The following is a 16,094-nucleotide window of genomic DNA, read 5'->3' as shown; positions in this document are numbered from 1 at the left end:
CAGCCCCCCGGGGTGTGCGTGAGGCTGGTGGCCTGGGGGACACCGGGCAGCTCTGCGACGAGAAAGCAGTGGGGACCGCATACACCGGTTCTCAGCCTCGCCAACACTGACATTTGGGCAGGTGAGTCTGGGGTGGAACCAGTCCTGGGCACTGCGGGACGTAGAGCCGCAGCCCTGGTCTCTGCCCGCTGGATGCCACAGACCCCATCCCCTGGCGTGGCAGCCAAAATGCTCCAGACTTCGCCAAGGGTCTCCTGGGGAACAAAACTGCCCCCCGTCGAGAAGGGCTGGCACAGAATAAAGAGCCTAAGGACATATGATGAGGTGACAGAACAAGTCGACAAACTACAAACTGCTTTCAATTAATTCGGGAAAAAGGCAGTTTTGCCCCATCAGACACCGGCTTGCACGGACAGGGCACTTCCCCCTGATGACACCATTGTATCTTGTGGATGTCAGGGGTGACAGGTCACTCGTGACTTTCCTCATGAATACAGATCTGGGTCAGGCTGGACCTTATGCCACAATTTAGGACAGTCTGCCCGGAGCCTCTGGGGATTCAATTAGCATCGCTCCTTCCGGGGAGCCCGGAGCTGATAATCAGAGTGTAATCAGAGCCAGAATGCGTGGGGGCAGAAGCTCCTGATGACAAAATTAAAAACTCAGGAGACTGATGGATGCAGCGGAGGGGGAGGGGAGACCGGGCGGAAGCGCCCAGATGCTCGGGGAAGGACAGTGCTGGCCGCTCACCACGGAGCTCGGAGGACATCGGAGCCTGTTCAAATGTTCTAGGACTTTGCACGCGCCAAGGGTTTGTTACTTGCCGGGCTTTCTGCACCAAAGCCTGGCAGCCTTTGCGAGGTCTTGAGCCCTTGCCTGGGGCCAGGCATCCTGCACCCAGGCTGGCGTGGATGGCTGACAGGTGGCTTCGGGGGACAGAGGAAGAAGGGCTGGTGCCCATCCCTGGGCGCTCAGGTGTGCACACACCTTTGGTCGGGGGAACCTTTGAGGCACCTACAGCGGAGGTCCCAGGGACCCCATCATGGGAGCCCAAATATTCCCACGCTGCCATCAGGGGGCCAGGGCCCTCCAGTGGCCGGGAACTTTGAGGGTCTGCCTGGGCATGCTCTCTCCTGCGGCTGGAGCAACTGGCCTGGTTCAGTCGGGGGGGCACACCCTGATGGCCGGATTGACACGTGTCCCTCGCAGGGGGATGCAGTGAGGGCAGGCGTAACAGGGGTCCCGAGGGGCACCCCACTCCCAATCACGCTCCTGCTTCCGGCAGGGCACATGGGCTGGATTCTGCCTGGCCTTACTGCAAATACAAAGTGTGGACTACCGGGGACCTCGCCAGCCGCTGGGCAGAGGGGCGGGCGTGGACAGGAGAGGCTCTGCTTGGAGTCCCTCCCTCCGGCCACATGCAGCTGGGCTGTTTTACAGATGTTCACAGGTGTGTTTACTGCCCAAGCCTTTTCCTCTCTAGGTCTCTCCTGGTTTCACTCCTCTGGCCCCCAGGTTTCCCACCCCCCAACCTCCGCCGTCTTGGGCAGAGTAGCCGGTGGACAGTGCTTGACAACGCCGGGACTTGCCCCAGGGGGTCGACGCCCAGCGCTGCCCAGGGAGTCTGGTCAGGGAATCTCCTGCCCGGATGGACTGGGGGCAGCTCTGCTACTGCCACTCAGTGCCTCAGTTTCCCCATCTGTAAATGCCCCCTCAGAGGGCTCTTGTGGCCTCGGAAAGGTCACGCTTAGACCTGCTACCTTCTTGGAAAGTGACGAGTTCTGCAAAGGAACCAGCGGCCTCCTTCCCAGACCCTCCCATCTTTGGTTTAAATTCAGATTTTCCTGCAGCAGTAAATTTATACAACCACCATGGAGACCCTGCCGTGCATGCAGAGAGCTGTCAGACACGCCACGAGGAGGAGCTGACGCAGCCCACTAGCCGCTTACCGTTCCGAATTGGCAGGCATGGTGGGGTCGATGGAGACCATGGCGTCATCTGTGGTCAGGAGGGAGATGGTCGTGTTCCTGGAAGACAGGAGAAGCCAGTGTCTTCACCCCGCTGTTGTCCCCCGGGTGCACACTTGAATCTGGGCCTCCCGTGAGGTAGGAGCCCGGGTAGCAGGCCCGTCCTGCCCAAGGGGCCATGAGGAGTCGGCCTCAGGACGCTGGCCCTCAGCTTGTAAACAAAGTTACGGGCTGGCGCGTACTGCTAAATACTCAGTAGATGTGTAAGCAATTTAAACGGGAATTGGAGAAAGTGTAATTGGTTGAGTTGGGAGATTAAATGGTGTCAAAGTAGAAATGAACATTTGTATCAACCAGTGATGAATTCAGGGTTTGCCTTTCTACTTCATTTCCTGTGGGAGTCTATCTAAATGGGCAAAAAGCTCTCCTACCAAACAGTTTTAAGTGGATAAATGGAATCTTCCTCCAACTTCTCATCTGTGGGGTCTTTCACGCGAGGTGTTGCCTTAACCACGTGACTTAACTCTCTGGTCTTCAGCCGTGTATCATAATCTGTGCGATGGGGGTGACACCTAAAACCCCGGTTGTTCTAAAGAACAACATTATTTATTTCTTAGCACATTGCTTATTAAAGATGCCCCAAACTGTGGGCTATTTCTTGCTGCTACAAACCGCTACTTGCTGTGACTTCGGGTGTGTAGTCTCATCCTTGACTCTCCTTTTTCTCACCTGACTCTGAACGGCTCCTGCTGTCCTCCTCTCTCACCCTCCTTGACCTGGGCCACAGCTTTAGTTAACTGCAGGCCAAGCTGCCCCTCATCACTCTCTATAGTTGGGAAGTTAGGACAGAAAACCCACTGGCTGGAACAAACTGTTGATTTGGGGAAAAGAATTCTTCTGGAGCCCTTATGGTTCTATAAGGTAGATTTCTGGTCTTTTCAACTTGTTTCTGACGTCAGTCTTTTCCTAAACCTTGATCTGTGATGAGCCCCTCTCTCCCCCTTGCTGGGTCATTTGGGGCTGGGGAACCAAAGTCTAAACACTACCACCGTCCTTTACCCTTTCTCCCAATGCAAAGGAATAAATGAAAGAAAAAAAGAAACTCTTAAGACAGTAGTTTCTGCCTAATTCCTCCAAAGGTTCCTTCTGCGTAGCACAGCGGTGGTTGAAAAAACCTCCAGAGATTGATCCACTGATTCGAAAGGTCCCAAGTGCAAGGTGCAAGGTGAGCCCACGGGCCCTACCACACCTCTTGTCCCCTAGACTCGGCCACTCGCCCTCCCAGGTACCTGTCCCTCCAGGTGAATTTAAAGGCGTCCCTCTGGCGGGGGCAATTCCGGGTCACTCACCGAGGCAGGCCGGTGGCGATGCAGAACAGGTCCATAATGTCGCTGGAGTTGCAATACTTGCTGAAGACCACCTGCAAAACAGAAGCAGAAGGCCGTGAGGGTCAGGCGGGAGCAGGGCAGCTGGTTTCCGTGGTGACGTCAGATTCCAGAGCTTTCTCTCTGGTCCCGACCTGCAGGTTAATTTTACAAAGAAAAAACAAAATAACTGTGGGCACTGGAATGTTCCATGCACGTCTCTTCACTGAATCGATTTATACAGGTTGAGAAAAACTTCACTCTTCTGTTCGCTGAAAAGAGTTGTGAAAAACAACGCTATCACCCACATAAGGACACCTGCGGTGACATGCTGCCTCGTGCCCCGCACCATCAACAACCTCAGCTTAATGATATCACATCGCAGGGGGTCTCCAACGGCCTCCGGGGCCATTATGCAAAAGAAATTTAAGATCATTAGCTTAAAAACAAAAGATTGCCTTTTAGGATTTGGGGGCTGAGGTGCAGGACCAAATCCAAGAGGGAATCACCCTGAGAAAGGGTCCGATTGGAACCGTCGGTCTGCATAGTGAACAAATTTCACCGGAGGCAATTTTACACATGGCCTGGGTGTCCAGTCCCTGCTGGACAGGAGAGAAACACACCAGTCACATCAGCATCTTTTGTCCGAGGGGCCCCGATTGTGAATCTGGGCTCTGGAACCCCTCCCTGGGAGAGGGGGCTTCACGTACAGAGAGGGGGGCTGCTCTCCAAGGCTGGACAGCGCGCACGGGACAGTCCACGCCAAGGCTCCCGTAACAGAGGTTTTCTGTCAACATTCTCCCTGGCTAATGGCTTAAGGCCCCTCCTGCTCACCAGGAGCCCGCGGGCGTGGGGCGAGCCAAGCTGAGGAGAGCAGGTATTTTTCAGTGCGCAGAGCGCTATTTTTTTAGCCAGATCAGTTTGCATCTTTTTTTACTGGAAACAGTAAAACAGAGTAAGCAGATGTTTTTCCCCGCAAACGTAGCTGGTCCCTGACTACCACGGCCTCCTCTGTGCCACTGGCCTGCCTACGCTGAGACTCTGCCAGCACCACTGTCCGGGCTGCCCGCTTGCCCCCCGAGGTGGTATTCGCACCCTTGGTGACAGGGCCTTTGTTCGGCACTGTCCACCCGGCGGCCACCGGCCTGGCTCAGAGCTGGTCCCGCCTGGACCCCTGCAGCAGCCCCTGCACTGGCCCTGCTGGGTCTCAGCCCAGCACCCACCCTTGGTTTCTAGAACTCAAACCTGGTTGTACCACTTTTCCGTGCAGACGCCTCTGCTGCCCCGCACGCCCACCGGAGAAGGTCCACCTCCTCGCTGGGCACCTGAGGTTCTGGGGTGCGTCCCTCGAGGCTGTGCCCTCGCCAAGCTCCCGCCCATGGGTGCCCCTCCCTCGCCCTCTGCTCTGGGTCCCCCCTTCCCAGAGACCGTCCTCCGCTCTCCCTCCTCCCAGCCCTCGGGACTCGGGGCCAGCTTCTCCGCACGGCCCCCCGACCCCACCGCCAGAGGAGTCTTGCGCCTTCGGCCCCCCGCGTTTTCACGACAGCACGTCCCAGCGCCCCCAGCACAGGCCTTAGCTCACGCCTCGGCCTTTGCAGCTGTGCCCAAGACGGGTGAGGTGCGGGGTCCCGGCCGTTTGCCCACTGACACGGGGCCATTTCTGACTTTCCCACTCAAGCCTTTGTGAAGGTCGCGTCCACCTGGTGCGGGCTGACTGCGTGGGTTTATTCCAGACCCCAGTCAAAGGCGAGGGTGGGCCGAGGCAGAGGACAAGACGGCTCCGTCTGTGAACATTCGATTTGCCTGGAGATCCTGGCACAGGGCGAGGGGGCTGGCAGGCCGGATGCTGGTCATGAGCTGAGCGTGACCCCGGCAAGTTAGCGCCAACAAGGCCCTCCCCAGGGAGGGAGGTGGGAAGAAAGACCAGGAGCTTGGAATATCCTGGGGGCCTCGACAAGAGGGGAGTTTGCCCAACTTCATAAGCACTGCAGATGCAATCTGGAGGAGCGAGTCTTTCGTGATAGCTTCCTGGGCTCGGGATAGCAAATAATAAAAGCTTTAAAAAGTCCAGTTATGAAGCAGCACAACAAACCCAGAAGGGCCCACAGGGCTCCTTGACACTCTCGCTGCCCCTTTGTAACCTACCCCGCCCAACCTCGTGAGGGAGGCCAGCCTTCTTCTGGGTCCGGAAGAGTCTTGGAGATTATTTTTGACGGGTGGCAGGGGGGCCGGGGGGATGGAAGGAAATCAGAAGTAAGCAGAAGAGATTGCATCGGGTGTCTTCCATTACAGTGGGGAACCATGCTGTGTCCATCTGTAAATTCATTTCAACATTCCTGTACCGTAGAGAAATGCAGCGTTCTTTGACTGCACTTCCGAACTGGTTGTAACACTTTGCTGTTTCCCTTGTTCAGCTAACAAGTTAGTTTGACGTGTGGTCCTTTCACATCTGTGCGAGTCAGGCTTTTGCCTTATTTAGGTAGTTAGTTAACGAGCCTTGAGCGGGGCCAACGCAGGTGAGAGGCTGGGGTGAACATCACGTGAACCCTGACGTCGGAAGTGCTTGGACAGCCTAGTTCTTGGCCGGGTGTCAGGAGGAGCTCCTGGCCTAGGTGGGTTGTTCCTGGTGTGGGAAACCAGCCCCTGTAGCACAAAGGCTTGGTCGGCCTGGAAAGAAGCCCTCCCCCACCCCTGTCACCAGGCAGCCTGGTCAGGAGGGTACAAGGCTTTCTGTTCCCATGCTGAATCGTTCTGCAAATTCCTTAGCCTCCATCCAGAAATAAACAGCGGGGGGAAACAGCGCGGGGAAATGAAATTTAAACGTGAAAAGTGGAGGCAGCGTGATGAACAGAGAAATAAGCGTGGAGGCAGCGTGATGAACAGAGAAATAAGGGTCTTACGTTGCCCCGGGCTGCGGCTCATCAGTGAAGCACGGCAGGTCACCCCACACCCTTTCTGTGGCTTGGTTGGCAGCACCGCGATGTTAAAACAGGACGAGAGAAAACAAGGGGAGCCCAGAGGCCTCTCTTCTGCTGGGTACTGGGCCTCCCTCATAGTCAGCTGGGACCTGTGAACGTCAGAGGGAACTTCGGCACCTGGAACCTTCCTGCTGCCTGCAGAGCCGGGTAACAAATACTCGTGAAACCAGCCGCCCGCCAAGCTGTGTTCTGAGTGGTCCCCAGAGGAAGCAGCACAGAGCTGGACGAAGCTCCCTGGGGCCCAGCCAGCGAGGGGCCAGGGGGTCAGGATCACAGCCCAGGCCTCCCTCTGTCCAGCACACACGTGACCCAAACAGCTCTGACTCGCAGGCTCTGCACGGCGTGTAGTATCTGTATTCACCCCCCGCCCACCCAGCGATGGTGTCCTGGCAAGAGCAGGGGGGCCTGCGCTCCCGTCGGTTATTCTTCTATCCATCGGTTCCCTCCCAGTGCCCTGCCCACCCCTCCGCCGTCGTGGGCAAGACCGCCACCACCCTGGAGCCTCAGTTTGCCTTTCTGCGAATGAGGTCCATCACGCCAGCTGCACCTGCCTCTCAGGGCTGAGATGGGCAACACGTGAGGGAACCCTCAGGACGCTGAGCCCTCAGGACGCTGCCGCTCTGACACAAAATTCAGCTGCGTACCAGCTCTGCTGCCTGTGAAACTCCAGGTCCCCAGTGGCTCTAAAATCCTGAGTGTGGATGGAAGTCTCCAGGGCTCTTCAAGTTGCCAGACGCACCCAAAGTGACTTGTGGCCCTCCTTTGTCTGGCACCCAGTTTTATTTCAGTAGGACCTCAAATGTACGACTGCAGGATTTCCAGAGCGAGAAGAAAGGACGTGTAACCCAGCTCCTCCGTTTCCACTGTTTCTCGGTAGGTGGGGATGGAGCCCGGGGTGGGAGCTCCAGGCCGCGAGCTCTCAGCAGGATGGTGCTGGGGCTTTGTGGGGAGCGACCGACAGTCAGTGCAGACGAGGAAGAGAGGTGAGCGTCCCGGGGCACACACGGGTTGACCGGGCTTTCTGGTCAGTGCATGGTTGGGACTGGCCTTGGCCCAGCCCAGTTGGGCAGCCCAGGAAATGGGCCCAGGGCTCTGGTCAGGGCTGTGCTCTCCCAGGCGGGTTGCTGGGTGGGGACCTTTCTGAAGACATCCTGCAGGCCTGTCCTTACAGGTGGGGACTTGGGAGCGAGACCCAGGGGACTGCCGTGGCCCAGCCACAGCCCTCAAAGCACAGGGCGCCTCCCTAGAGCCCTGGCTGGGCAGCCCTGGCACCTGGGGACCCTGCCCCTGCCCGCAGCCTGACCTACAACTGTCGGGCCAGCACACAATCTCCTTTCCTCGTGAGAACTTCACTAAGCGATCCGGAGCTGGTGGCAATTGGGGTGAGTCACAGGGTCACGGGGAGTCTGACCTGCTGACCACACCAGGCCACCCACGAGATCACTAAGGAGGTGCAGCCCCCGGAGAAGGCGGGAGGGAGGCCGGATCACAGTGGGCAGAGGGGAGGGGCAGAGGGCAGGAGAGCCCAGTGGCTTGAGTTGCCAATATACGCACGGTTCTGTTTCTTGTTATCAAAGGCACCTCCATCAACATACTTAGAACCCAGGGCTGGTAACCGTGGAGCAGATGGTCAGAGCACGGCCAACTCGCGTCCAGGGGTTAAAGAGACAGGACGGCACTTTCTAAAGGCCTGGGGGTGACTTGTCCATTCTGAGTCCAGAGGCCTCTTCCCGGGACGAGATTCTATTGTGTTTTCCTCTCCCCCCTGGACCCCCCATTCAGAGGCTCATGGAGGGGAGAATGCAGGAAGCAGCCCCTGAGTTCCCGTGTTCCAGCCACACGCTGCTGTTTGCATGTCGAAAAGCAGGAGGATGGATGGTCTCCGGGCCGCCAGGCAGCTCAGATAATCGATCAGCGAGTTTCCCGTTATGAGGCCAGGAGGATGGAGATTTGATCATCGCCCAGCCGGGGCTCCTGGAGGGCACTCCCTGGTCTTCTGCAAACCAACCCAGCATGAAGGGGTTTCCACGTTCCTCAGGAGAGATTCCAGGACCTTCCACTGGGAGACACAGCTTCGTGTTTCAGCATGAGGACAGCGTGCGGGGAGCGGCTGAGATGTTCTGGATTGGAAACCAATCCCGATGGGCTGTACCCTGGACGGGAGACAGGACACAGGCAATCCAGCAACGACGGGGGCGGGACTGGGGCCCCAGGCTTCAACGAGACCCGCAGAAGCCCTGAGATGTTCATCCACGGATGGGGGCAGCCCCGCCTCTGCGGGACCTTTCCCGGGAGGGTCTTCCACCTCCTGTGAGGGCCCTGCATCCGGCTGCCCCACCTTCGGCCCTGGAAGCTTCCAGGGTTCCTTCCAGTCTGCCTCTCCCTTCAGGCTGTGCTCTGACTCACCTGCCGTGTTTTCATGAACCTAAAAGGTGCAGAATTAAGCCCGATGTGTCCCATTCTCCAGTTTGGAGGGGCTGGTTCAGCAAGATACCTCTGGTGACCAGTCCGTCAGTTCAGCAGCGGACTCCACCACGGGGAGGCTGCCCGGACCGTGACACACACGGTTTCACCAGCTCAGGCTCCGTCCCCCTTGCTCCTGGCTCCACTCCCGGCCCCCGTCCATGTGTCCACAACTGTGGCACGCGGCTGACCAGCACCTGCTTCCATGTCTGCCCCACGATGGTCGTGGCTGCCATGCTGGTGTGTTTTCAGACCTGGAGGCCGAGTCTCGCTCTATCCGTGGGCCCAGCGCCTGGGGCTGCTGGCCCAGGTGGGTGCCCAGGTGGCGCAAAGATGCTGCATTCCATCTTTGCCAGATATTAGCTCTGAGTTTTGCAGCATGCATTTGAGGATTATGACCCCTGACGCACACGACTTAAAAACCACGTATGAATTCATGCAGGTGAAGCTTCTTAAAAGAAATTTCAAAACACGCTGGTGTTGATGTCCATCACCTGCTGTCCTCTGCCTTCCTGCCTCCCCGCTTTAAGGTGGTGGATGGGGGAGGAGTCGTGGGGGGCTGGCTGCCGGTGCCGGGCCTCCGCGGTCCAGGCACAGGATAAGCCTGGCTGCTGGAAGAGGGTGGAGGTGGGGGAGGGCCACGCTGGGGGCGGTGCTCAGGCATGAGAAAGATTTCGAGTAGAGCATCCTTTCATTTGGGCTCCACAGGTGAAAGCGACTTGTCACGTCCCTGCCCCATTTACGCTGGTCATTCAGCGCAAACGTGGTCGGCAGTGGCCGCTGAGCACACAATTTCCTCTGCTGAGTAACGGGGAGCCCGCCCAGGAGGGGCAGTGATAACAGAGCAGAGATAACCAGAAAGCAGAGAGACAGCACCGCGCCCCCGTCCCCGGACCCCGCACCTCTAAGCACCCTCGGGGGCTGGGATGAGCATGCTTTGTGCCTGCGCTCCGAGAGGGGAACCTGAGTTTGGTTTCCTATTTCTATCCGAGGCAGTTCCCTGCAGCTGCTGAGAACATTTCTTGCTGGGTTTGTCAAATTTTGGTTTGGACTGGCATGGAGTCAGTGACCACTGGAAGCTGTGGGTTTCTCACTCAGACATCTGTGGCTCTATATTGCGAAATGCTTCCAGTCCTGGACGAATAAGGTAACCAAACGGCAATTCAGGTTTGGGTTGAGAAAGACAAAACCCACCACTATCACAAAAGAAAAGTTCAGTTTGTGGATGTTGGAAGGGGACCAGGGACCAGGCAGGGAGGGGGACGGTCAGAGGCCTCCTGAGACTGCAGTGTGTGCCCGGGAATTTTCTCTGCCGGGCCGGGTACAATCTTTTTCACCAGGGAGACAGCTCACGAAGCTCGTAAACCAGGATGGCATTAGTTCCCTTTCAAAATCATTCAAAGCTACATCCATGTCAGGTAAGTTGTGCTTTCGGGGTTGGCTGCTGCAAAACATGCAATTACGTTCGTCTTGCTGTTACGCTCGCACCGCATGGGAAATTTTTTATTCGACTGCGTTAGCAACAATTTTCACGGAGCGTCTTTGAACTTGGAGTAATGAGTCTCGAGTAAAATTTTCCTCATTGTAATTCTTCTGCAGTTTTTCCCCGAAGTGATTGTAAACGGCTACAGCTGAAGATGAGAGCTGGGGTGCGTAGACACCAGGATGCCGAGGTCCTGAAGCAGGCAGGGAAGAAAGACACTTCTCCTTTCCCAGCAAGTTGTCCTTCCTGAGGGCACGTGGCGAGCTCTGTTCCTCCACGAGGCACCCGGCTCCGGTTCCTTCCTCTGTTAATGAGAACTCGACGCCTCTCCCAGCGACGTTCACTCTGGTCCCTCCTCGCTCCGTCCACGTCGGCTATTGCTCTCAGCCCCCCAGCATCTTAAACCCCAGCACTGACCCTTCATCATACTTGTATTTACTTGACGACGATGAATTCTACGCGTTACATGGCATCAGAAATCTCCACCCAACCAAACTAGGGTACTGACTTCTAAAAATAGCCACATTGGCCTCCAAGAAATGGAAGGCAAACCACCACATTGGCAAGAACGAAAAAGTGATGGGAGAGCCCAAATCTGGAAGCAACCCAGATGCCCTTTAACAGGTGAATGTTAACCAAACTCTGGTCCGTCCATACTGTGCATGAATTACTGATCTACACAACTGAGACGGGTTCCAAGGGATTTATGCTGCATGAATAAAAGCCAACCCCAAGAGGTTACATGCTGTATGATTCCACTTATATGACATTCCTGAAATGACAAAATTATAGAGATGGAGAACAGTGTTACATGCTGTGTGATTCTACTTACATGACATTCCTGAAATGACAAGATTATAGAGATGGAGAACAGTGTTAGGGATGGAGGTGGGGGTAGGAGGGTGGGGCTCCGGGTGGAGGATGGAGGTAGGCGTGGTCACAAAAGGGCTGGGACTGTCCTCTACTGTGACTATGGTGGTGGATAAGAGACCCTACAGATGTGATTGAATCGTACAGAACTCAACACACACACTCAGATGAGCACAACAAAACAGGGAAAGTCTGCATAAGGCGGGGGACTGTCTCACGGTTACATCCTGGCAGTGACCCTGTACCGTGATTTTGCAAGATGTTACACTGGGGGCAACGGGGTGAGGGTACACAGATCATTCTGCAGTATTGCTCACAACTGCACGCTAATCTCCCATTGTCCCCAAGAGCTTATCTGAATAAAGTGAAGGCACCAACTCTGGCTGGGAGTGGGGAGAGGGATGTCCTTCCAGGAATGTGTGTTCAGACAGCCCTGCTGGGAAACAGTGTGGCCATATCTGTGCCCTTTGACCTGGAATCCCATTTCCAGGAAGCGCTCTTAAGAAAATAACAGCAGGGCTTCCCTGGTGGCGCAGTGGTTGAGAATCTGCCTGCCAGTGCAGGGGACACGGGTTCGAGCCCTGGTCTGGGAAGATCTCACATTGCTGCGGAGCAACTGGCCCAGTGAGCCACAACTACTGAGTCTGCGCGTCTGGAGCCTGTGCTCCGCAACAAGAGAGGCCGCGACAGTGAGAGGCCCACGCACCGCGATGAAGAGCGGCCCCCGCTCGCCGCAACTAGAGAAAGCCTTCGCACAGAAACGAAGACCCAACACAGCCAAAAATAAATAAATAAATAAATAAATGAAAAAAAAAGAAAATAACAGCAAACTTAATAAAGAGAGCATTTATTAAGTGCCAGGCAGTGTTCTAGTCGCCTCCCAGGCTTAGGACCAAACCACTGCCCTGCATGGCCCCTCTGCAAGCAAAGAGCTAGTGGGGTTGTTCCCTGTGTGTTAGTTATTGCAGAGAAATGGAATTAAGGTGAATATCTCAAAGCAATGAAATGATTACATCTTAGTAAGTCTCAACGATGGAACATTATATAGCGTTAAAATCATGTTTTTGAATACCTCCAATGTAATGCTGAGTGACAATGATCAAAATTAAAAAATATGTAAAAGAAAAGAGATTCTCTCTCCCTCGGTCTCTCTGAAAACACCAGCAGGAGAGGTCCCGAAATGTTCGCACTGGCTGGTGGAATAATGGGTTCTTTTCTTTTCTTCTTTATGCTGCTCTGTATTTTTCAAATATTCTACGATGAATACGCAGGGCTTTTATAACCGAGAAAAGTTACCCAGATCTAGAAGCTGAGGTTAATAACTGATAACAGAACTGGCTGTGAATCTCTCTTCCTAACAGCGGGTTGCGCTGCATTTGCATAAGAGTCTTAGGAGAGGAAAAAAAGGTCTTTACCATTTTTATTTGGAATGAATACTCTTTGGCTTTAAGCCAAGCGGATGAGAAAATTAAATGACAAGTTAACCAGGGGACAAAAATCAGAATTTCAATAGCATTTGGCTAGGAGTAGAGGGAGCTGGTGCGGAGCCGAAGGCGACAGAGAGGCAGGGACCCTTGGATGGGAAGCAAAGGGCAAGCTGGGTGCCTCCCGGGACAGACAAGAAAGCAGGTCCCACGGGTCTGTGCCAGCTGCAGGGACACAGCTGACTCGGGGCTGGAGGGATTGGCCGTGGCCCCCAGGGGACCCGAGGCCGTGCAGACAGAAGGGGCCACAGAGAAGCCTCCTCCCCCGTGCTCCTCCCCCATCCCGCCGCCCCACCCACCTGAGACTCGCGGCCCATGCGCCGGAACTTCCCGTTAAAGGATTTCTACGGCTTCAGAGCCCAACCTGACGTGCCTCACATCATGCATCTTCCAGACTCACCCAAGTGAGGTTTTCAGTGATGAGGATGCGTGTGCGGTCCTCCTAGGGGGCTGCAGTGAGCCTGGGCAGAAACCCCAAGGGGTCCAGACCAACAAGTGGGGTGAGACCGGCCTGGGCGCGGGAGCCACGCCCCAGACATGGGAAGCGGGGGTCTGGTTGACCAGCACTGCCCTGCAGCAGGGGCAGGGGCAGGTGGTGGAGCCCTGCCGGCACTGGTCTCAGCTTTCCTTACGTAAGCTCCTTTAGACACTAATTATAAAGCAAGTACTCAGCTGTAATAACATAAATATCAATGCATCTGAGGAGGGACACGTCATCTTTGGGGGCGGTACCCACGAGGCTGCCCCTGACTGCTGTCCTGAGACCCGAGTGTCTTGTACATGCCTCCTGGCCGGCGAGTTGCAGTTCGAGCCTCTCCACGGCCTCAGGATCGTGCAGGTCAGGGCCCTCCTCAGGCAGCGTTCTGGGGGCCAGTAAAACGAGCTGAGGGTAACTGATGCTCAGGCCAACGCAAGCCTGCGGCTGCCATTCCGAACCCTAATTCCAAACGCGGTGCTCACACGGGGACCCGCTCTGTTCCCAGTAATTCTCCGGCGGGTGCCGTAGGTCTGACCTTACAGAATAAATGGGCACTAATACATGGTACTTAACTGTTTATCCAAGCTTTATGTAGTAGGACTGTAGGTAAAATTTTTTGAGAAAGAAAACAGTTCAGTTGCTCAAGTTATGCAATCACTGCACTAATTCTTTGGCCATCCGGGCAGCAGGGGTGTCTGGCAGCGAGGACAGTCAGTGAGTGACTGCCCTTAGCGGGCTACGTCTGACCGGGTGGGCGCTGGGTTGGCTGGAGCCCACGCGTTTCCTGCTGTCTCACATCCCAGGATTGCCCTCGGCTGGTGCCAGAGTCGCACACTGCTCCAGGCACGTGCAGGGCAGAGGGGTGGGAAGGGAGGGGTCAGGGAAGTGAGTTCACTTCCAGTCCCTCTTCCTATCAGCTTGACCCAGGGCAAGTTTCTTCACCTTTTTGAGACTCTGATTCTTCATCTGCAGAGTGAGGGTTATCATACCCCAGAGAAGGTTTCATCACGACATACAGAGGGCCTGGTACATAGTAAGTGCTCAGTTAAGTGGCAGTTGTGATTACAGGGAGGGCCCCTTGAAACTTATGGATGTCTTCCCTAGAGACAGAGAGGCTCCTCCTTGACCCCTCCAAGGCCATTTCGCAAGCAAGAGGCGCTGAGGACACACAGCCTTAACCTCAGCACGTTGGCATCTCTGGGTGGTTCATATGTCGGGACATGGGGATACCTTAACTCGGGGAGGCCACCACAAAGCAGGCCCTGATGTGCTAACTGACCTCCCCGTGTTACCAACCACACCCAACCACACCCAAAATGCAGTGAAGACCAGGACCGTGTCAATACGAGTGTGTATTAGTCAACAGGGTCACCACATAGGATTCAAAAGACTCTGACAGGTTAAATGATCGATTCGCCCTCACTGTGGGGAGTGTCAGTTTTCTTCTGGTAAACACGGAGGACAGTCTTTGGAAGGTGAGGTCCTTGCGGGCAGGACCCTGTTTAGTTCCTCTGTGTTCCATCTGTGAGCACAGGGCCTGTCCACCTGCTCACGGGACACCGGTGCCCAAGTGTCCTCCTGTGTGAACAGGCTGAGGATGAATTTTGCATCTGCTGGTTTTAGGTTATACCCCTAAGGATGCCAATTCCACCGCCACCTCCACCATCGCCTCTAGTGTCACCACCATGACTACCAGCACCAGCACCACCACCACTGTCACCACCACCATCACCTCCACCATCACCATCACCACTGTCACCTCCACTGTCACCACCACCATCACCTCTACAATCACCATCACCACCACCACCACCTAGTGAGGTTGAACTCGCGCTTGGGCCAGAACCTGAGCCACGCAGCTTACACCCTATGACCCTGGGTCCTTGGAAGGACCTCATAAGCTGGGGGTATCCTCCGCTTCACAGAGGAGGACTCTGAGTCACAGAGAGAGAACCTGGCCTGGCTGGGTCCCCGTGGTCCTGGATACAAACTCGACCTGCCTAGCTCCAAGCCCAGAGCTGCGTGCAGTGCCTGGAATCAGGCTTTTAATGGTGGTCCACCTGGGAAGCAGAGGTAGTCTCTTGGCCTCTTTGCCACTGTCACGCTCCTATAACACTGGACGTGTTCTCTGTTCACCTTGTTCTCAGATGACTGGTTTCTGATCGCACACTTGGAAGGAATATTGATTTGGATCCCACACTTGGAAGAAAATAAATCCAAATTCTTTTTCCTTTGTCTATCAGACCATGATTCATTTAAAAATTTTTTTATTTTTTAATTTTTTTTGCTGTACGCGGGCCTCTCACTGTTGTGGCCTCTCCCGCTGCGGAGCACAGGCTCCAGACGCGCAGGCTCAGCGGCCATGGCTCACGGGCCCAGCTGCTCCGCGGCACGTGGGATCCTCCCGGACCGGGGCACGAACCGGCGTCCCCTGCATCGGCAGGCGGACTCTCAACCACTGTGCCACCAGGGAAGCCCCATGATTCATTTTTAAATAGCTTTTATAAACTGTTAAGCTTGTATAGGGCTTTGTCTACCCTCAAAGAGTACTTCAGTCTGGCCCCCAGTTCTCGTGCTCCAGGTCCACGAGTTAGAATTCACCAGAGGTGGCAGGGCAGCCAAACGCCAACTCAGTGGGGATTCTCCAACTCCACTATCTTTGGGGGAGTTAACAGCTGAATCTCTATTGCCTTTTCAGCACCTGAGAAGTACAAGTGTTTAATAGATAAAACAAACAAGCTAGAAAGAGACCAAGACCCAAACCCCACATTTTATTGTTTTTTACTATCAAGAAATACATTTTCACCAAAGGAAAGATTGTAGGCTATCTCCCCATCCATCCATCCATCCATGTATACCTGCAATTCATCTGCAATTCTTCTCCAGTTATAAATTATATCCATAAATGGGAACATACTGTTCATTCTGTCCTGCCCCTTGTTTCCAGAACACGTAACAATAATGTCACATTCAGAATGGATCACTGTTACCCACCAGGCAGGCAATC

General features: G+C 55.1%; 1 protein-coding gene across 1 annotated transcript in view; it reads right to left on the bottom strand.

The window, feature by feature from the left end:
- PDE9A (phosphodiesterase 9A) overlaps positions 1-16,094 on the bottom strand; it is a 99,207-nt gene that overhangs the window by 60,462 nt on the left and 22,651 nt on the right. The window contains exons 2-3 of the mRNA XM_082654137.1: positions 3,317-3,387; positions 1,950-2,027 (exon numbers count right to left, since the gene is read on the bottom strand). Of these exons, the coding sequence (XP_082510263.1) occupies positions 1,950-2,027; positions 3,317-3,387 (149 nt within the window). The remainder of the gene's footprint in view (positions 1-1,949; positions 2,028-3,316; positions 3,388-16,094) is intronic.

This window comes from Grampus griseus (genome assembly GCF_964374135.1).
Source record: "Grampus griseus genome assembly, chromosome: 5".
NCBI lineage: Eukaryota > Metazoa > Chordata > Mammalia > Artiodactyla > Delphinidae > Grampus > Grampus griseus.
Note: the sequence above shows the minus strand (reverse complement) of the source record. Positions and strands in the feature narration are given on the sequence as shown.